At 34.3% G+C, this 22050-nt stretch overlaps 1 protein-coding gene across 3 annotated transcripts in view; it reads left to right on the top strand.

Moving 5' to 3' along the window:
* Window positions 1-22050, top strand: part of GABRG2 (gamma-aminobutyric acid type A receptor subunit gamma2) — a 98891-nt gene that overhangs the window by 18099 nt on the left and 58742 nt on the right. For all 3 annotated transcript variants that reach the window (XM_032252716.1, XM_032252715.1, XM_032252714.1), the window contains exons 2-4: window positions 14265-14416; window positions 16989-17056; window positions 19152-19372. In XM_032252716.1, the coding sequence (XP_032108607.1) occupies window positions 17015-17056; window positions 19152-19372 (263 nt within the window). In that variant the 5' untranslated portion in view covers window positions 14265-14416; window positions 16989-17014. The remainder of the gene's footprint in view (window positions 1-14264; window positions 14417-16988; window positions 17057-19151; window positions 19373-22050) is intronic.

Below are 22050 nucleotides of genomic sequence, written 5' to 3'. Positions count from 1 at the left end.
TATTTATTATTTATTTTATTTATTTATGTATTTTTATTGAGACGAGGTCTCACTCTGTCACCCAGTCTGGAGGTCAGTGGCTCGATCTCAGCTCACTGCAGCCTCTGACTCCGGGGTTCAAGCAAATCTCTCACCTCAGCCTCTGGAGTGCTGAGATTACAGGGGCACACCGCCATGCCCGGCTAACTTTTACATTTTTTAAACCCATAAATCCACACGATTCTGTTTACTTTTCCCTTGAAATAAGCTAACATAAGATGTCATTGGACCCTTGTTGAGCTCTGAGGTACTGGTGTAAATGTAGAATGAATACAAATGCAAGGTGGACAAATCCCTTCCTGCCTGCTTCCTGCCTTCCTGTATTGAGTTTCTAATACTTGCTTGGCAGCGTACTAGGAAATAGACCTTGCTTTCTGTGGGACAGCAGACAGTAAAGAAACAAGTTAAATAAACATCAATTGTGATAGTGTTGAGGGTATAACTTACAAATGTGGTGTGATGAAAATAATCAAGTATTTTACTTTGCATATACTGGCCAGGAAAGGCAATTATGAATAATGGATAAGAAGTTGAGACTATGAGAGGAGCAAAATAACCCACCAATGAAAAGTTTGAAGGGAAGACCATTATCATCATAGGTAAAAGCAGGTACAAGGCTTCCCCCATGAAAAAAGAGCTTAGTTTAATTCAAGAATGAATAGAAGGACCAGGTAGCTAGAAGACTAATTGAGAATGAAAAAGGGGGAATAAATTAGAAGGCAGAAAGCTATTTCCTAATGCATGACCTCAAAACCATTGTAAGTAATCTGAATTGTATTTCAGGTAAGGAGTTTGGATCAGGGGAAAAGCTTTGTATACTAACATCATGAGTTTCATTCTTAGGGGACAAGTGTACCTATATGATCTGGGGAAAGATGAGGATTGCATTTTACCTACCGGTTTCCAGTTGCTTGACAATTAACTCAAGCGCTGACTTTCAGCTTCCTCTAAGTTATATAACATGTTGTTCTCCAGCCTATTGCAAAATCTTAGCAATCAGTTATTGATTCTGCTATTAGGTCAGTGATGTAAAACATACTCATGGCACTGTAATAAAATTATTGCATTATATTTAACTAATGTATGTAAATAGATTTGTTTTCATAGAGCTAAATGCTTTGTGTCTAATGAATGGCAAAGACTCTTGCTGAATTCCAGGTTAATTATTATGATTTGGCCATTAATTGGATGTTTAAAATTTGAAGGGATTCTCGTAGACAGCATTGACAAAAGTGTACTAATTTCCTACCCATAAGGTTTATTTAACTTAACCTGTGTATAAATCCAGGCAAATAGTAAAAAAGAGATTAAAAATTGTATACAAAATTAACAAGAAATCAGAGTATTAGTTCATTAATGAAATTTTATTTCTCCCCACAAAATTTTTAAAATTTTAAGCCCAATTATCTCATACTTTATTATAAGGAAATTTCCACAAATATCTAATGGCAGAGAACATTTTTTAAATGTAATGATTATGTTACAGAATAATAGTTTTGTTTTTAAGTTATCGTACAGTATAACGGACCTTTTCAAGTGTATATTTATATACATTTTAACATATACATTAGTTCTCTCAAATACCATAAGTGCTACCCAAATCAGTATTCTTGATTTGAGTGGTACTTATGGTACTCACAAGAACAAAACAAAAAGCAAACCACCACCACCACAACAAAACCCTCTACTCCTTAAAACTGATCTGTTATTCATCATTGAAGATTTTTCTTTCAAGAATATAATTAGAGACACATACAGTTCATTTAGCATAATACTTTAGAGATTCATCTAACTTTTTGAGGTGTCAAATAAACACAGGAAAAGAGGTTTAACATCATTAGCCGTTACCCATTAGGCAAATGCAAATTAAAATCATAATATGATATCACTACACACCTATTAGAATTGGCAAAATAAAAACTACTCTGGCAAGACCTAGTGTGGTGAGGATGTGAAGCAATGGGAACTACATAGGTAGTATGAATGAAAATGGTATAGCTACTCAGGAAAACCAGTTTAGCAATTTCTTATAAGTTAAACATACACCCAACATATTACACAGTAATTCTACTCCTAAATATTTACGTGGGATAATTAAAAACTTATGTTACAGAATAGCAGATTTTAAAACACAGTGACTAAGTTTTTTTTTTCCCAGAAACTCTTACATAAAAAATGATCACATTCAGTTTTCTAGACAAGATGGAGTTTTTTTTTTTTCCTTTGAGAGTACATTCTTGATTGGATTAATTATGAACTTTTAAATGGCTATGTTTTCTGCGTTGAGACTACTGGTGATTATGGACCTGATATTATTAGAAAGACTAGAGAAAGTAATAATAGGAAAGATGGGGGAAGAGCATGGATTCTATAAAAGGCTAATTTTACAATATGCACATTAGTGTTGCAGCCTTGTAAGAGATGATAATACACTGCTAGAAAAGACAGTAAGTTATCTTGTTATTCCATTAAGGTACTCTCATTTTGTAATATGAATTCATAATAATGTAAGGCTTTTAGCCTTATTGCGTGTTAAAAGATATAAACTTGTAAATCTGTAAATTACACAAACAGCCCTTTTCTATTATATAAACCTTTTTGACTCAACATATGCTTAAAATTGGGGTGAAGTTAGGATGGTTTTATATTTAATTGGGGATTTTGGTACATTGTTCCAGAATTCCAGGAACGAATGTAATTTTGGACTTTCCAAAATGGGTTCATGAAGAACTAATTTGTTCACTCTCAATATGGAACTTTTAAAAAAAGTAATAATTCTAAGTGCTAAGAATAGTGCTTAGCTCATAAGAGATGTCAGTGAATAAACACAAATGAGTGAATGAACACAAATTTCTATAATCTGGAGTATTCATAATTCCTAGTTATGTAAATTCATATTATATGGAGATAAAAATAAGCTATTTATATAACGAGAGTAGGAGGAACGAGGAACAAGAACAGTACTAACAACAAGACTAAAAGATAAGAAAAGACTTGATTAACTTTTTAAAGCGAACAATAAAACCTTGATTTTGAGAAAATATTTTATCTATAAAGAATCGAAGAAAACTTGGTAGTAGTCTTCGAGAATTGGCCATGACCACAAGGACAGATTTGGCATTTGTTTACCTTGAATGTGAAGATGAAGTTTTAGCACAATTCCAGAAAAGAAAGAAACAAAGGCCGGGCGCGGTGGCTCACGCCTGTAATCCCAGCACTTTGGGAGGCCGAGGCGGGTGGATCACGAGGTCAAGAGATCGAGACCATCCTGGTCAACATGGTGAAACCCCGTCTCTACTAAAAATACAAAAATTCAGCTGGGCATGGTGGCGTGTGCCTGTAATCCCAGGTACTCAGGAGGCTGAGGCAGGAGAATTGCCTGAACCCAGGAGGCGGAGGTTGCGGTGAGCCGAGATCGCGCCATTGCACTCCAGCCTGGGTAACAAGAGCGAAACTCCGTCTCAAAAAAAAAAAAAGAAAGAAAGAAAAAGAAAAAAAACAAACAAACATAAAAGTATAAGAAAGATGAGTAGGAAAAAATTCCAGAATTATGATCATTCAGATGTATGTACACATGTTGTTAAAACTAGTTTATGAAAATGAAAATTTAATCAACTATCTGAAAAAAATTATTCCATTGTTTCAAATATCTAAATATTAAAATGAAATTTGAATGTTTCACTTTCTGTTACCATAGAGCAATATGAATTTTCAAATACATTTGACAGATGTATGTGTCTAAATATGGAACCAGCTTTCATTTTCATACACTTGTTCTCAGTGACCTTTAAATGATCCTAAATCTGAGAAAGTTTAATCTTTTGTTCATGTGTCATGGGAAAGTGCATAGAAGTTCTCCTATCCATCTGTGGCCTCTGCAAATATGTAAAAGATTATGCATGTTTTTATATATGAATGTTTTTGCTAGAAAAAAAATCAAAAGTTTTATTAGTTCCTCAAACTGTTTTGTATTCTAGAAGAAAATTTTCTTATATAAATTGAGATTTGAAAGTGAATGTGGTAGAATATTGATAGAAATAACCTCAATATCAAATTGGAGGTGCTGACACACAGAGCTAAGTCATGTTCTACAATGTGAGAATGTTGTTGGTATTGTCTTGTATTGTTATTCAGGTGTTATTTTTTTTCTAACTGTTCAGGTATTTGTCTCCTTAAATAGATGAGGAGTGTTTTGATATCAACATTATATTTTGTACTTCTTTCCATCTGCAACTGTGTCTTACAAAAAAAGAATCTCAAATATAAGCCGATTAATGATGAACAAAGATATCTAAATCTGTGCCACTGTTTCCCAAATTCAATGTTTTCTGCCACATCTAAGTAATACATGGTCATTCATGACTGAACTTTTTTTTTTAATAAAATGAAGTACCTTTCAATAAAATAGTTTTATTTAATGCATTTAATAAATACAATACAAACTGGAAATCAGTGTCAGTTTTCACATTAAAAGACGATTGCAAAGTAAATTCAATATACCAGAACAATATTATCAAATTTTAATTATGTATTTTGTCTCCCAGATATGCTAAGCTTGCTCTTGCTCTCTTTAGAAGGCAGATTAGCAAATCAAAAGGAGTGGCTAAAGACAATTAGAAATAAACTGACTTTGTCCTCAATATAATTAGATATGCTGAAAGAAAATTAAAAAGGCAAAAACTTTCTAATTATACGTTTCAATATCTTTTAATAGCGTACCTATGTGACACTTAATTAAAATTGCCTGTGTACTAAGGCAGGTGTCCCAAGCTTTAGGAAACACTAATTTCGACCTATCTTAGTACATAAATATCGAGGATGATGCTATTTTGAATTTTCAGTTTACCATGAAACACTATAGTAAGTGACATCTGACTTTCCTAAAAGCAGTTACAGAAGTAATTATTTACTCTAAGAAAAGAAAGTTTAGGTGGTTCTGTCATACTCTCTTGCAGTAGCTCGTTTACAGCTGCAACTTAGAATTATTTCGATACCAAAGTCTTGGTCTCATAGAGACCAATTAAAGCAGTATAAGAGGTAGGCCTTCAGCACTGGTGTTTGTTTAAAGCCCTCCACTTAATATTAACACAGCCAGGATTAAGAATGACTGGTATATGTCCTGTTTTGAAAATAGTATATGCAGCACCTTGCACATTTTTAACATAGTAGTCATTATATAAATTAAGAAATAAGAAGTATTTCTTACTTGATGTGTTTCTTGATGGTAAATAATTACATCCTTCTCTTTTTTGGTTTGCATATCTTCTGTGGTTAAAATTAGTCTTGTATTTTCCTAGAATATGGGAAGAAATGCAGTCCGTGTGTGTTTCTGGAGAGAAGGAAAGGAAGCCTTCCTAATTACATTGACTTTGTCACCATGTTATCATTATAGTCCAGTAAGAAGTCAAGTAGAGTGTATAAGTTCTACCGTCTGATAAAACAAATGCTGCATTAGGTCAACATATTTATGAACTCCTTTCAGGTTACTGCCTTTAAAAACTTCCATGTTAGTGTGTAGTGTGCAAGACAAGCTGTCCCAGTTTTCCCAAGGTCATGCAGGGTATGAGGTCACCAATATTATATGTAGCAATATTTCACAAATTTGCATTGTTATCCAATATTTCATTGTATGCACATGCCATATTTTGTTTATCAATTTTACTGTTGATTTGAGTTCTATTTATTTCTGTATGTGACAAATAATGCAACTGTGAACTTCCTTGTAGATATATTAAGTGAGACAAAGTCATCATAGCTTTTATTCTGCAGTCAGGTATACACAAATGAGAAAGTGAAAATACTATTTTTAACATGTTGTAAATAATTATACTGAAGTGCTTTACAAATAAGGAGATAAATGAGAAATATTCCTGTTTAATAATCATTTGTTAACATTTCTTTCTAACCACAATTTAGCATGCATATTTTTCTTTCTATTCTACCCAGCAGCCATGGACATATGACATGATTTTAGGATTTGTTCTTGTGTTAACCTTGGCTTTTTTTTTTTTTAATTACTTTTTCTTTTTAGCTTTTATTTTAAGTTCAGCAATACAAGTGCAGCCTTCTTGTATATGTAAACTTGTGTTACTGGGGTTTTTTGTATAAATTATTTCATCACGCAGGTATTTTGCCTAGTGCCCATCGGTTATTTTTCCTGATCCCCTCCCTCCTGCAAGCCACCCTCCACCCTCTGAAAGGCCCCAGTGTGTGCTGCTCTCCTCTATTTGTTCATGATGTCCTCATCATTTAGCTCCCAGTTGTAAGTGAGAACATGCCATATTTGGTTTTCTGTTCCTGTGTCAGTTTGATAAGGATACTGGCCTCCAGCTCCATCCATGTCCCTGCAAAGGACATGATCTCATTCTTTTTTTGTGGCTGCATAGTATTCCGTGGTGTATATGTACCACATTTTCTTTATCCAGTCTATCTTTGATAGGCATTTAGGTTGATTCCATGCATTTGCCATTGTGAATACTGCTGCAATAAACATACTAATGCATGCCTTTGTTTCATTATAGTCTAAAAAGTATTTTAAATGTATGTCATTTGAGTTTTCCCATGCAGAGAATCAACAGCACTTGATGAAGAGAGCAATGGCAACCGTACAATAGCATGTTATATAGGCAGCTCCTTTTAGTATTAATTCTAATAGTTACATGGGTACATATATAAAGAGAGTGAGCCACTTACTAAGTTAATTCCACAAATATTGAATCTTCATTCAAAAAATCCATACTCATATTTTGAAACCTATTCACTGGATGCCTTGCCAAATGCCAGGCACTTGTAAAGTTTTAGAAAACACCACCTCTGAAGACAGAAGCAGTTCTTGCCCTTAGGTCCCTAATGCTCTGCTTTTAACCTTCATAGCTAAACTTGATTATTTTGTTTTCTATGCAGTATTAATGTATAAAAAGCATATAAGCTTAAAATATAGCCCAATGCATTATCACAAATTGAAATAAAAACCCATAGAATTTATCAACTATGTCTGAAAATAAAATATTGCCAACGCCCCAGGAAACATCTTCTTTCTTTCCTAGTTTCTGTCCTCTTTCTCTTACCTCAAATAACTGCTGTCCTCACTTAGAGCACTACAGATACATTTTTTGCCACTAAATTTTATATAACAGAAGTATTATATATTTGTGCATATATGTGAATGTATAGACATCTTTTGCTCAGATTTTTATTTTTCAAATTTATTTTGCTGCATGTAGCAATATTTCACAAATTTGCATTGTTGTACAATATTTCATCATGTGTACAAGCCATATTTTATTTATCCATTTTACTGTTGGTTTGGGTTCTATTTATTCCTGTGTGTGACAAATAATGCAACTGTTTACTTTCTTGTACATGTCTCTTAGTAGATGTGTGAATTTATTTCCTTTTGAAAATAATCAAGGGATTAAATTTCTGGGTTATAGAACACACAAAATGTTCACTATTAGCAGATAATACCAAAATATTTTCCCTCCAGCAGTACTGAGTCCTAGTTAGTCTATGTCTTTTCACTTTTGTTTAAGAAGGGTTGAAACAAAGGATAAAAACAGTAAACTATGAGAAGAAGGTGTAATCTGGAGAAAATTGACTATAATGATTTCATAATGTAATCTGACGTTGATTATTTTTTTCTGTCCTACTCCCCACAATGAGCATAGCCATTGCCTCTCTACATTTCCCCTCCTCACCTTCTGAGCTACTACAATTTTAAGTTGGTATCTGTGAAGCTCACGAGCTTTCGGGGAAGCCATTTTCATATTTTACACTAGTGGTAGGTTTATATAATTAAGGTTAAATATTTATCATTTCCTCATTCTCTAGCCACTGGTAACAGTTTCATGTGTCTGACCCCATTCAGCCTAGTGATATAGAAAAAAAAGGAGGCTTTTGGAGTGGTTTTAGAAAAGCAAATATTTTCCTCCTTTTGAGAGAGCTTTTGAAAAAGTTTAGCTCTGTTTTTATGGATATATACAAAGAAGCATAGAGGTGAAAAGTTGTAGCCAAAGTCTTGTGACAACATAGATACTTCTCTGGGTTGAAGTTGACACCGTGAAGGGTAGAAGAGAGAGACAGAAAAAAAAAATCTAAGATTTTAAATACATAGTTAAAGAACTGAGTCGAAACTCCCTGAAGCTCATACTACCTTAAAATTTATAATTATACCTGTCAGTGTCTCCCAATTTAGTTTGAATGTTGTGATACTTACAATCAAATTCATCTTAGCTAATAAAATCCCACAGACATTTATTTGATATGCATCATTTGTGGTTGTTAATAAAGTAAACAATTTGCATTTTATATATTGGAAACTAAATGTCTGATAATTGATTCAGTCAAACACACCAACAGCTGTTAGCCTAATATAAAAAAAATAAACAGGATATGAGGTGAGAAAGCCATTTTAAGTAGAACAATTTGTTAGCAGAATGGTTTACTTTCCTGCCCTAATTCTACCCTCTTTGCATGTATGCACTCATGTGTACACATTCATGCACAGAGCACCCTCCGAACAGGTTCTGCACAGGAAATTTACATGTCCTCACTGGAAGGAATAAAATCCCATGGGCAATTGAAGGACCTATATGAAGCAACTAGTGCCCCAGTGGCCCTGTCCATTGAACACCACCATGTCTTTAAAGAGTAGCCAGTCCTCCTGGATAGTACTGAGTGGAGTCCCCCTTCCCATGATCATATGCTGAGTTCCCTATGCCTTCTGAGGATGTACAATCACCTACTCTGCCTGTTCCTATGCTGTTTACCAAAGCCCACCTTTTGCAGTGGCTGGAGGACATCCTTTAAATTGAACTAGCTTATATGTGTACCTTGCCCTTGCTACATACATTGCTTTCCAAACAGAGGAAAGAGTTTAAATGAGGCAGATGATCACATCCATTAAGTTAAATGGCAAGCTTTGCTTTTATTCCTCAGAGTGGGGAGATCAAATCATCACTATCTGCAATGGCAAGTTTATGAAATCCTAATGTTATTAACTTTGTGCTAAACACATCATGTCTTTTATTGAACTCAGGCATAAACTAATTTATTGTTTTAAGGGAAAATGGGCTGGAACAATCATTTATTTTGGATGATCTCATTGTTGGATGAATGTATAGCTGTATATTCTTTAGTCCCAGTTTCTTTCTCAAAGCCATGAAAGGTAATGGTTAAATGTTTAGTTTTGGCCAACTAACAGTGACTATTATGATTGTCACAGTGTTTCTATATCTGTAAAACAGGAGTAATTACAAGGATATCAGTGTTTTGAGAATTAGGTGTTTTGAGGAATGTGTGTGAAATCTTTAAAGTTATACCTAGAACACAATGAATATTTAACAGTATCTATTTTCAATATTATTATTTCTCCTAAGAAAACTGGTGAGCAAAAAATTTATTTCCACAAACCTCCATTTAGCACACACTCATGAAATTTATAGGTTAATAATGAAAACAGGCAATAGGCCAGTCAATAAATGCACATTGTGATAAATTCTATGAAACAGTCTCCTGGTAGGACAAGTGATGGGTGGATCGGTGGGCAACAAATGTAGGTAAGAGTCAGAAATGGTCTCTATGATATGATGTTTATATTGAAACATGCTAAGTAGTAGATTGAGGAGTGGAGCAAAGGAAAGTTTGAAGGCAGAAAGGATAGATACCTGCAAAGGTTCTGGAGTTTGGCTTGATTTTCAGAACTCAGCTAACTCTCAGGTAACACGATGATATAAGGAACAAGAGATTTCTGTATTAATGATAACTTTGGGGCATGGGATTCCCACTGAACTCTACAGCCTCATGAGAATCTGGAGTAGCAGTGGGTCCTTCTGTGTGTGGCAAAGGAAGGGATAGAGATTTATGACATATAAGGAGTGGATATTCAAAATTTAGAGTTAACAATGGAGCAGAAAATCCAACACATGGGAATTTTTAATAGAAAATGTCTAAGGTATCATTTTCCCAAGTATATGTCTTGAGAGATTTATTTTGACCTATAAAATACTTTGCATATGAACTCATTGCACTTCCAAAAAAGTAAACAAAAGCTTGTACCAAGAAAATATTAATGAAACCAAGGTTATAAAAGAAGGAAATGATGAAAATGTAAAAATAATTGAAGAATACAAATAATTAATTTTTTAAATACCACTACTTACCGCTGTTAAAGAAAGATAAATATATATTCAGTCTTATTATGCCAAGCACCTATAGGTTTAAAGATACCTGAACAAAAAGACAAATGCCTTTATTTCTCATCCAAATGTTTGCTGTTCTACTATCCTGGGCAATGACTAGATTTTCCTTCTCCACCCCTAAACCTAGAACTTTATTAAATATATGGAAATCTGAAATACCTAAGTGGAAATTTAAAATTCCAGAAACTGCATGACTAATCTTCACAATGGCAAACATCCAGAATATATATGAAAATTAAAATATCTAGAATCCTGTACATAATTGTGAGCAATCTCTCATTGAACAGTCTCTATGCAGTATTTGTTGTGTTTTATAAGCCACTTTTGTTCTTTTAAATAGGATTGATTTCTACTTCTAATTACAAATATGAATTCATGTTTGTAATCATGCCTAAATTCAAATTATGCATAAAACTGTAATGATGAGAATAAACATGAATAATCTAATATACAACATGAAGATTCAGATTTAGATCTAAAGTAGGAATCTGAGAATTTGTATTTTTAAAAAATCCCACCCCAACACATACACATACACATACATGCAGAACCAAGAATAAGTACCACTGATCTAACCATTCTATGACTGAGGTCCTCAAATATTAATAAGTATGTGAATCATTTAAGAAACTTTTTAAAATAGCAATTCTGATTCCGGGGTCTTCGTGGGTCCTAGAGTTCTGCATTTCTGGCAAGCTCCCAGGCGAAGCTGCTGCTGTGGCCCCATGCTCTCACTAAGGTGGCTTTCTCACAATGTTTTGAATGTTTTCAAAGATGAAATCTTCACATTCTTTTCTGACACTATCACTTATAAACTATCATTCAGTTGACAAAAATGTCTTTATTATGGTTAATTGAAGGGGAATTTTAATTTCAGTTATTTCCCTCTACACGAATATTTTCTAATTATAAGTTACCAAGAGGAATAATAACCTCTAAAGGCTGTTTCATGCAGGTAGGTACCTTTAGCCAGAAGTTCAAGTATGTTTGCTCTCTATCTGCTCAAATGTTGAGTGAATTCCTTAAATCATTATCAATCTGTTTCTGCCCTGGCACTCTTATGGAGTCCACAATTCCACAGAATGTCTCATCTGATGGTCAGACTTCATTATTCCTAGATAGCCTACCTGCGAATGCACAGGTTTTTTATGTCCAAAGCACCCTAGAGAAACAAACAGCATAGCTTTAATAAAAGAAGTTACTTTTTGTTTTAAGACAAATCTGGAAACAATCCCAGATTTATGCATCAGCTTTTTTAATTTAGACCTCAGCTAGAAAAGCTGTGGAAAAGAACAACTTCATTCATTTATAATGTAGATGGCCATAATTTTTTTCCTGAAAAACATTTGTTTTTATTTCTTCTCAGCCTTTATTGTATTAAAAGTCTTGATGCAGCATATGTAGATGTAGGTTTTTGTTACATGTTTGGAGCTGGTATTATAAATCTAGCAGTGGTCACTTCATAAAATTATTATAATATTTATAATAATGTTTCATTAATGAATTATGCCATTGATTAATTAATAATATAATAATTATTATGGACTTATTTTCAGTACTGTGTGCTAGGCACTGTGCTAAGCACTTAAGCATTGCCTTAACCTTACATAAGAATGTAATATGAGAACTAATATTAAACCTCTTTTAAAGCTGAAAACTTTGAGGCTTAGCAAGGTTAAATAACTTGCTCAAAGTCATTAACAGTAAGCTCCAGGCAAGACACAAATTGAGAAAGCAGAGCTAGCCTTTCCTAATTCCCAAGTATATACTTCCAAGTACTCTATTTTACCTCTTGATGGCTAAGTAGGCATCCTGAAGTGTAAAAAAAAACTTGGTGATGACTCTGAGGGAATTGTTGGAGCAATTCGGGAAAAGTAGCCTTACTTCTAAAAAAGTATCCCTTATGTTTTCACTTTATGTATTTTCCCTCCTGGTCTGCCAGATAATCATAATAATGGTAATACAGCACCATTATACCTGACTCATTTATTTGTTGGTATGAAGAGGTTCCATAAACAAACAAACCAAACAATTAGTACATATCCTCTTTCCTTGAAGAAAATTTAATAGGGTGCATGTGTCTGATAGACCTGAGAGAGAGAGAGAGAGATTTTTTGAAATGGCACTTTTTCATGAACCATTTAAACAGTAATAAATTATATTATGGCATCTGATGAACCAACCACATTCTTTTCTCATGAGTTATTGGAGGGATTTGAAAATTACTTTTCCAGAGAGCTTTTCTTTCTTTCCCTCAACCAGTAAGATTTGGGTCAGAGGATTAAAGCGCTATTAGGCAGAGTTCAGCAGTACTCTGGAGAAATGATGAATTGAGGCCCAAGAGGGATTTTTCTAGCAGCAAACTGGCCTCTGCTTGAATGGAGGCTTTTCTCTCTGATAGCTGATAGAAGCATTGCTCAGCCCGTCATACTCACTATGGGCATTCTGTGAAATTAACGATCGTTTAAACTTCCTATGCTCACTAAAGTGCAAGATGTAAGACACTGGGTATGTTGGGCCTTTTGCAGATGTATTTTTATAGTGTTTCCTAGTTACAAAGCTTAAAAAGAATGAAAAAAGATGTTGCTCTAATCGCTTACTAAGTTGACCCATGACAATAATTACTCTTAAGATGTCATCCTCTATCCTTAATCTCAAACCAGATGAATCACGTAATCATCTTACTTCTGCAATATTAACTCAAGATCTATATATACCTATGCACATAAAACATATATTTGTTCATATGTACACACATACATACAGACATAGGTATGTATATTTAACTACATTGTCTGTGTGTGTATAGATACTTGATGACTGAGTATGAGTGAAGAAAGGTAATAAATCTTGTTTGAGAATATATGAATATATACATTTATTTTTCCAAGGTAAAGGTGGCAATTATGTGATAGCTGACAAAATTCATTCTATATTGTTGTTTAGAAAAACAAGGTAAAGATAGGAGCAGGGTGGGAAATATTATATTTTAAGTTTGTATTTTTTAAAATTTTACTTTAAACTGTAGAAGTAGCCAATATTTATTGAGTGCTTATAAAAATGAAATGACAGCTTTTGCAAAGGTTTGTGTTGCCCCTGGATCTGGAAAATATCATCACCTTGGCAGGGTTGTCTTGGGACTTGAGTTAGGAGGAGAGGTAAGCTATAGGAATTCCAATCCCTTTCCAGAGTCATTCTCAGGTGGCTTCCAGCCCAATTGCTGAAGGGGTTTCTGATAGGTTTGGGCATAGTAAATAGAAACAAAGATTATTATGTGGCTTTTTGATCAGTTATAACAGGTAATTTCATTTCTGTGATTGTGGTACATTAACCATTGGTATGAGTTTCCAGCCTAGAAACCTTCGCCATGATAAAGAGTGGTTTAAAGTCTGTAACCACATTTTTCTTAATAGTATCAGGTTCTTAACAACCAAAGATAAATGAACCGCCCTTGCCTTCAGTGCAAGTGAGGGGAAAAAATACGCATAAACATACCCTGCGGGAAGCAAAGGCAGAGAGACTGAGCTCTCTCCTTAGTGTTCAATTTAGCGGGGAGAAGCACGTCTGGCAGTTCATAGGAGGGAATCTAATTATCATCCTCTTACTTTATTAATAAGTTGCGGCAAGTGAACTCCTCAAAGGAGGAAAGAGGAGACATTACACCTGAATTCTTAGACTACATATGATTATTTCGCCATCACTTTCACACAAATAGTTTTTTTTATAATTACTTCAGGAGCCTGGGAAGTAGGCAGAAAGAACATCAAATATGGGAAAAGTAAACATAACTAGCAAAACATGGTGTATTTGTACATGGGAGGGCAAAGAATTCTGAAAAACTAAAGCGTGCACTTGAATAGATTTAGTCTCCATCTATGCAGTTTTATTAGAATAACCCTCAGATGAGATTTTCAATGTAAACATTGCTTCAATGCTGTTTTATTTCTTCTTTTCCACTGGTGGTCTGCAGATAAAAGTCAGCTTGAGTGTAACCTATGTGTTTTTTGACCAATGTTTTTTTCTTAGCTTCACTAGCCAGAAATCTGATGATGACTACGAAGATTATGCTTCTAACAAAACATGGGTGTTGACTCCAAAAGTTCCTGAGGGTGATGTCACTGTCATCTTAAACAACCTGCTGGAAGGATATGACAATAAACTTCGGCCTGATATAGGAGGTATGTTAAAGTCTTTTGTGTTGTAATACAGATAGGGTCACATAAAATTATCTACTTTATTAGAAAAAAAATCAGTGTAGTTCAAGAGCAAGGAAGACTTAAATTATACATTTTTATGTGTTGTAAAAGTGGTGTTTAAACAGTATTCAGGCCTAGGAGTGGGAGGGGTGTCAGTAAGTTTAAAATGAAGAAATATTATTTTCAAGTGAAGCTTGAGAGTTAGAGCTAGAAATTCAAATATTTCTAGATATCTCAGACTGAGGCTGTAGGAAAAAAAGCAACGATCCCTTTATGAAGCAAGGTAAAAAAATCTCCAGAGCTTCTGTACATCAAAAGAACAATCATTAGAGTGAATGGGCAACCAACAGAATGGGATAAAATTTTTTGCAATCTACCCAACTGACAAAGGGCTAATATCCAGAATCTACAAAGAACTAAATCAGATTTAAAGAAAAAAAAAAAAAGTGGATAAAGGACATGAACAGACACTTTTCAAAAGAAGAAATATATGAGGCCAACAAACGTATGAAAAAATGCTCATCATCACTGGTCATTAGAGAAATGCAAATCAAAACCACATTGAGATACCAACTCATGCCAGTTAGAATGGCGATCATTAAAATATCTGGAGACAACAGATGCTGGAGAGGATGTGGAGAAATAGGAACACTTTTACACTGTTGGTGGGAGTGTAAATTAGTTCAACCATTGTGGAAGACAGTGTGGCGATTCCTCAAGGACCTAGAAATAGAAATTCCATTTGACCCAGCAACCCCATTACTGGGTATATATCCAAAGGATTATAAATCATTCTATTATAAAGATACATGCACACCTATGTTCATAGCAGTACTGTTTACAATAGCAAAGACTTGGAACCAACCCAAATGCCCATCAATGATAGACTGGACAAGGAAAATGTGGCACATATACACCATGGAATATTACCCAGCCATCAAAAACGATGAGTTTGTGTCCTTTGTAAGGACATGGATGAACCTGAAAACCATCATTCTCAGCAAACTGACACAAGAACAGAAAATCAAACACCACATGTTCTCATTCATAGGCAGGTGTTGAACAATGAGAACACGTGGACACAGGGAGGGGAGCATCACACACTGTGGTCTGTTGCGGGGGGATACAGGAGAGATAGTGGGGTAGGGCAGTTGGGGAGGGATAACATGGGGAGAAATGCCAGATATAGGTGACAGGGGGTTGGAGGCAGCAAACCACATTGCCATGTATGTACCTATGCAGCAATCCTGCATGTTCTCCACATGTACCCCAGAACCTAAAGCACAATAATTTATATATATATATATATAAAACATATATATATATAAAATATATTATATATATATAATTAAACAAAACAATAACAGTAAAGAGAGGATATATTGTTTGCTTGTTGCTGTGTAACAAACAACCACAAAATCTCAATAGCATATGACAATAAATGTTTCTGTAACACTCCCCTGGGGGATATACTAACCTAGGCTAAAGCAAGCTAGAGCTGCTTATTTAGGGCAACTATACTGTACATGTTTCCCCTTCTACTCCTGGGACCAGTGGCTAGCTAGGAAAACCCTTCTCATAGCAGTAGAAAGCAGCTGACGAGTAAGTAAAAGCTCATAATGCTGAATGCTTAGTCGTAGCACTGGCACACTCACTTTTGTCTACGTGTTATTAGGCAAAGCCAATCAGATGGTGAAGCCCAAAGTCCAGAGGGGGAGGAATAGCCTCATCCAGGAGAAGGCAAGGATGTGAATACCAGTTATAGAGAAGAATTCAATCCACTACAGAGAGTTAGGACATGATACTTTCAAGGAAAATAAATAAAGAAGAGACTAATGCTCTGGTTGGTCATTAAATGTTAAATAAAAATGGACGCCATCCATTTGGTCATGGATATCATACTACAGATTTTAAATATCATTCGTCTCTGACCAATAGGTGTATAATGTGTTTCCATATGGTTTTCTCATATTATCTATGATATCACAGTGTACAACAAATCATTAAGGTAGATTAATTTTGTGTTAGTGAGAGGTATATGAGGATAATGTGGTCATAAAAGAAATTAACAGGGAACTGTGATCCAGAAACAATTTATATTATCCATTTGATCTTTATGTCCACTTCATGTTCCTAATGCATATTGTTTCTGAGTCATTAAGAAATTGTATTTCTATATGGGTCAAGTCAGGGACATGTCCAAGTCAATTTCAGAGCTTGAAGGAATCATGGTAAAATTCAAAATATCTGAGAGAAAGATGGAGAAAAGCTAAGGGCAGCATTTTCTAATTTATTCATTTTTATGTTAGTTTTAAATGGATCATTGGTTTCAAAACTCTACTATGCTTGCTTATTGCATGTGCATACTTTAAAAAGATATTTCTTTGAAAACAAAATAGTTATTCAAATGTGGCAAATTAGTAACTGGTACCAAATTAGTTATGAATAAATTACTTCTAATGTAGCTAAATAAATCTATTCTAGAAAACAAAGATTAAAGCATTAAAATCTTGTACCTCTCTATGTGCACACATTTCTATGTTTCTCTTTACAGTGAAACCAACATTAATTCACACAGACATGTATGTGAATAGCATTGGTCCAGTGAATGCTATCAATATGGTGAGTTTGCAAACAAAATTCTTTGTCTATTTTATTAGCATGCTTGAGAGAAAATGTGGGATCATGGAAATAGTAAGGAACAGGCCAGCAAAAAAAATTAAGTTTAAAGCTTTTGAAGTGAAAGATAGTCTTCCAGACCCCTTTTTTCTTGTAATATAAAGATAATTAATTTTTAGGTATTTTTGTCATGAGAATTAAATAGGATCATATATATAATTAATTTGTGTAAATATGCTATGCCATTGAAATTCAACAATCGGTGTTTACTTGCCAAGTGCTACTTTCTACAAAATAAGATATAGTACTCCACTACTTATTAGACTATTAAAGCTCTGAGAATAGCATAGTTTGCTTCAAATCAGAAATGTTTCTCAGATAAAACACTGTGTCAGATGTAATAATGAAAGTAATTCTGCTCCTAATGTAACACTTTCTACCCAAATGTGAAATACAAAACTAGAATGGAGTCCATGGTATAATAGAGAATGTAAAATGTAGCAGAACAGAGAGGAGTAAAACATAACATAATGTAACATAACATTCCATATTATACAATGTTAGTATAATATGATATATTATAGTGATACTCTAACTTTAAAATGGCATTTACCAAGCTAGCAGTGAAGATACTCTGCTAAGTCAGAAACAGAGTTTGCTATTCAATTGACGTGACACATCATCACCTGCATACTCCAAGCTAATTAAGTTTGCTTGTTTAATCATTAAAAAAATTTTAACTTCTTTGTAGCTATCATTGGCAGAATCTTTAGAGTTCTTATATAAAATATAAATATCTAAGAAGCAGAAGCTATATAGGTAGTTTATTTAAATGCAGAACTGTCTTGTTTTAGGAATAACAGTCCCCAGCACTGCTCTACGATTACAGTTTGTGAAATATTGGTTTTCAGAATCAAAGATTTTATTCAAGGCTTTTCTGGCCAAAATGTGAAATAGAAATTAATTAATTATTCTTTCTACTGGCACATCGCTAATTGGTTGACAAGGGATTTCATAAAACAGGTTCTTTTCTCATTACTTATAGACTGTAAAAATGAAACTAAATGGTGAACAAGGGTGAAATGGCTTACCTGAGTAGGACTATAGCTAATCACAATGACACCCAGTGGGAGGTGGTGCAAGGAAAGAAAACAGAACAATGTGAATGAGGCAAAAGACTCAGCCCTAATGGTCTGAATTTCACATGTATCTGCTTTTCTTTTGCTGAAGTCAAGCTCTCTCCTGTTTAGTGATATGTACACTTGATGGAAGTAATTATAGTAATTTGTCACTATAGCATTTAAGAATGCATTTTGTGATAGAGATTAGCACAGTATTAGAAATCATTTTTAATTGGTTAATTTCATCTTGTTTAGAGAAAAGAACATTATAAATAAATAGTGGGGAAAAAAACCCTCTCTTTTCTTGGGTGTTTGCCATCTACCAGGCATGATGCAAAGCACCTTTTGTTGATTCCCCTTTTCTATCCTAACAAGGACTATCCAGTTAGGTTCTTCAGGATCCCATTTTAACATAGGCCCAATTGAACTTCCAGATTTCCTGCTTAGGACTTTTTTCATATTCTGAATTTTGTTTCACTCTACAGCAGTGGTTCTGAATCTGGGCTTATTTTCCCCCTCAGGAGACATTTGACTATCTCTGGAGGCAATTTTAGTTGCCATTACTTGGCAGGATTGAGGGTGGGTTTGGGGGTTGCTACTGTCATCTAACAAGTAAAGGCCAGAGTTGCTTCTAAACATCCCACAATGCACAGAACAGCCCTCATGGCAAGGAAGTAGCTGGCCCAAAACAACACTGCTCTACAGACATGGAAAGTAACGGATTGTAACAAGGCTACGCTCTTTTGTCAGAAATCACTTTGACAGGTCTACTTTTTCATATAAGTATCAAACATAGCTACAAAAGATGGGTGAGATGGTAGACACCTCCGCAAAACTCTAGCTTTCTTTTGGACTATTCAAAGCCAAGATAGCTTTGCTTCATATTGGCAAAGAGAAAGGAATGAAATATACTGATATTTAACAATATAATCTCACTGTGCACACATTTTCTGTTTTATCATTTTTTAAAAAAACAGGAATACACTATTGATATATTTTTCGCGCAAACGTGGTATGATAGACGTTTGAAATTTAACAGCACCATTAAAGTCCTCCGATTGAACAGCAACATGGTAGGGAAAATCTGGATTCCAGACACTTTCTTCAGAAACTCCAAAAAGGCTGATGCACACTGGATCACCACCCCCAACAGGATGCTGAGAATTTGGAATGATGGTCGAGTGCTCTACACCCTAAGGTATTCTATTGTGAAAGGAAAGGAGTAATTGTTAGAAGAAAACAAACAAATAAATGGAAAAATCAACAATAAGTCTCTAAAAAGGAAAGAAACTTTAAGACTACGTCAGAGTTGGCATGTTTGGTCAAATAGTATATGACATCACCACATTAGTTTTCTTCTTTCTGCTATCAGTGAGTTTTTTCAAAGCACTAATTATAGGCAGAGCTTATTTCCACAACTGTTGTGAAAACTACTTTTTCTCAAAACTGACCTAAAATTTCCTTTGCCTTTCAAAATCATCCGACCTTTGTATCTATCTTGGTTTTTGTGTGTGTGCATGTCCTGGTACTTTAGAACACAAAAATTAAAACACAACTAGTCATCCTTGGGACTGCCAGCTCTTATGCTTGGAAATATCCTTATTTTGAATGAAATAGTTGCTAAAACAGAAGTTTTGATGTGTATGTCTCCATACATCCTTCTCTTTTTAGCTTCACAATAGCAAGCACCTAGAATCTATTGTATTTCATCTCCTGGCACCCCTCTTCCCATTATGTTAAGAGGCTGTTTAACTTAATTTATTGTCTATCTTGGGAGAAAGTTGAAGGAGATAGCTTTCAGACTCTGAAATTAAATTCTGAAATTAAATTTTGAAATTAGAGTAAAATGCTACTTTAATAAAATAATGATTTTTTTGACATTATCTTAGCACTTGATACATCGCATTTAAAACATTTTTACATTGAAGTTTCTCATTGGTGGGAGTATGTTATTAGACAGAATAATAGATAAGTACATAGGCTTAGGAATCAGACATCGACTTTGGTTCTTAGCTCGCTGTCTTACTATCTGTATGAACTAAGGCAACTCTCCAGCATTTCTATGTAAAGGGGCTTAGGGACAGCTATCTGGTAGCAAGACAATCGGTCTCACAAGCTTTGTTTGCATGGTAAGCATGATGTTTTCACATAGTCACATTTTTATTTAGAAAAATTAAGTGAGAACTGATGAAAATTACTGGGAAGGAAGGCACAGCCACGCTGTCCCACTCTGTGCTGTCTCTCCTCCTACCTTGACACCACAACTGAGCAGACTCTTTTACCTTTCATTTCTTTAATTTCTATAAAACAGAGATATTTATTCTGATGTTGAGGATTTGTTATAAGGACAAAATAGGGTAATAAGTAAAGTGATTAGCATAGAGCCTGATACATAGTAAATATAGAAAATATTAAAATTATTTGTATACATTTTCAATCAAAATAAGGATACTACAATTCTAAATCTTCGTGTCTGAGAATGTCTAGCTTCAAAATGATTCATGCTAAATGTGCTTGCTTAACATACAAAATATAATATTTGAAAATGGCTCTAAAACCTTTATCAGTTACATCAGTTACTAGGACAAAAATAGCCACAATTCCAAAATAAATTCATTCCATGCCTTTTATATTCATCATGGCTTTCATCAACTTAGAGATATAGTAATAACTGAATTTATTTTTATTTATTTTGAGACAGGGTCTCACTCTGTCACTCAGGCTGGAGTGCAGTGGCATGATCTTAGCACACTGCAACCTCTGCCCTCCAGAGGTTCAAGTGATCTTCCCACCTCAGCCTCCTGAGTAGCTGGGACCACAGGCACATGCCATTATGCCCTGTTAAAACTTTTTGTGTTTTTTGTAGAGATGGTCTCACTATGTTGCCTGTGTGAACCCTTACTCCTGGGTTCAAGATATCTGCACCTCAGCCTCCCAAAGTCTGGGGATTATAAGCATCAGCCATGGTGTCTGGCCAATGCCTGAATTCAGAATCTAGTGGGTACAAAATTCCCCTGATACCTCAGAGCTCAGTTCAGCTTTTTAAATATGAAGTCAATCATGCTATCTCAAATGGCTTTATTGTTCTCATAACATTGTCATTTTTGGACTTTTATTAATTTGTGGAATCTTGCATTAGTTAATTATTAAAGCCATCTCAAAAGTGTCACTAATGGAGATTCAATCAAAGCTTGAATGGTTACTAGTCTATATAGAGAGATGATTTTGTTTTGGCTGTCTAAAATGAGCTATGAGTGTGTTCGTGTGTTTTTGTGCATGCCCAAAGACATTTAGAACTGTATCTGTGTTTGTACCTGCAATTATGTCATTTTCATTTAATAATTTCAGTTTAATTTGGATTAAACTATTAAAATATCAAATTTAATTGTAACTTCCTTTATGAAGAGCTCTTCCCTTTGAAGAGCATATAAATATATGGTAACAATGATTAAAATTTCCATCTTCAAAGGTAGATAATCCTGGGTCCAAATTTCAACTGTGCCTCCAGTTATATGACTTTGGAAGAGTTCAAGAAGAATAAATACATAATAACACTTATTAAATGAGGAAGCAATTCACTCTATCCAATGCTTCATAGATAATTACGGGATCAGTAATTATTAGATATTTTTGACATCAGTAATTGTTCCACTGTATCATAGAATAATACATTCTTAATTCTTTTCAATTAAAAATTATACTAATTGGATAAACTCTTAAAAATAAATTTTCATAAAATAATAATTTCACCACATCAACAGTAATATCTGTACAATGTAAGAAATATAGCTAAAAATATGACATTTTAAAAATAATGAACACATTACCATTATAATTTGAGATTATATTCATATTTATTGAAATGTGTTCAAGATA

The sequence above is a fragment of the Sapajus apella genome, unplaced genomic scaffold (genome assembly GCF_009761245.1).
Source record: "Sapajus apella isolate SASKATOON/1434 unplaced genomic scaffold, GSC_monkey_1.0 scaffold79, whole genome shotgun sequence".
In the NCBI taxonomy this organism is placed as follows: Eukaryota; Metazoa; Chordata; class Mammalia; order Primates; family Cebidae; genus Sapajus; species Sapajus apella.
This window is presented reverse-complemented; position numbering and strand designations above follow the sequence as displayed.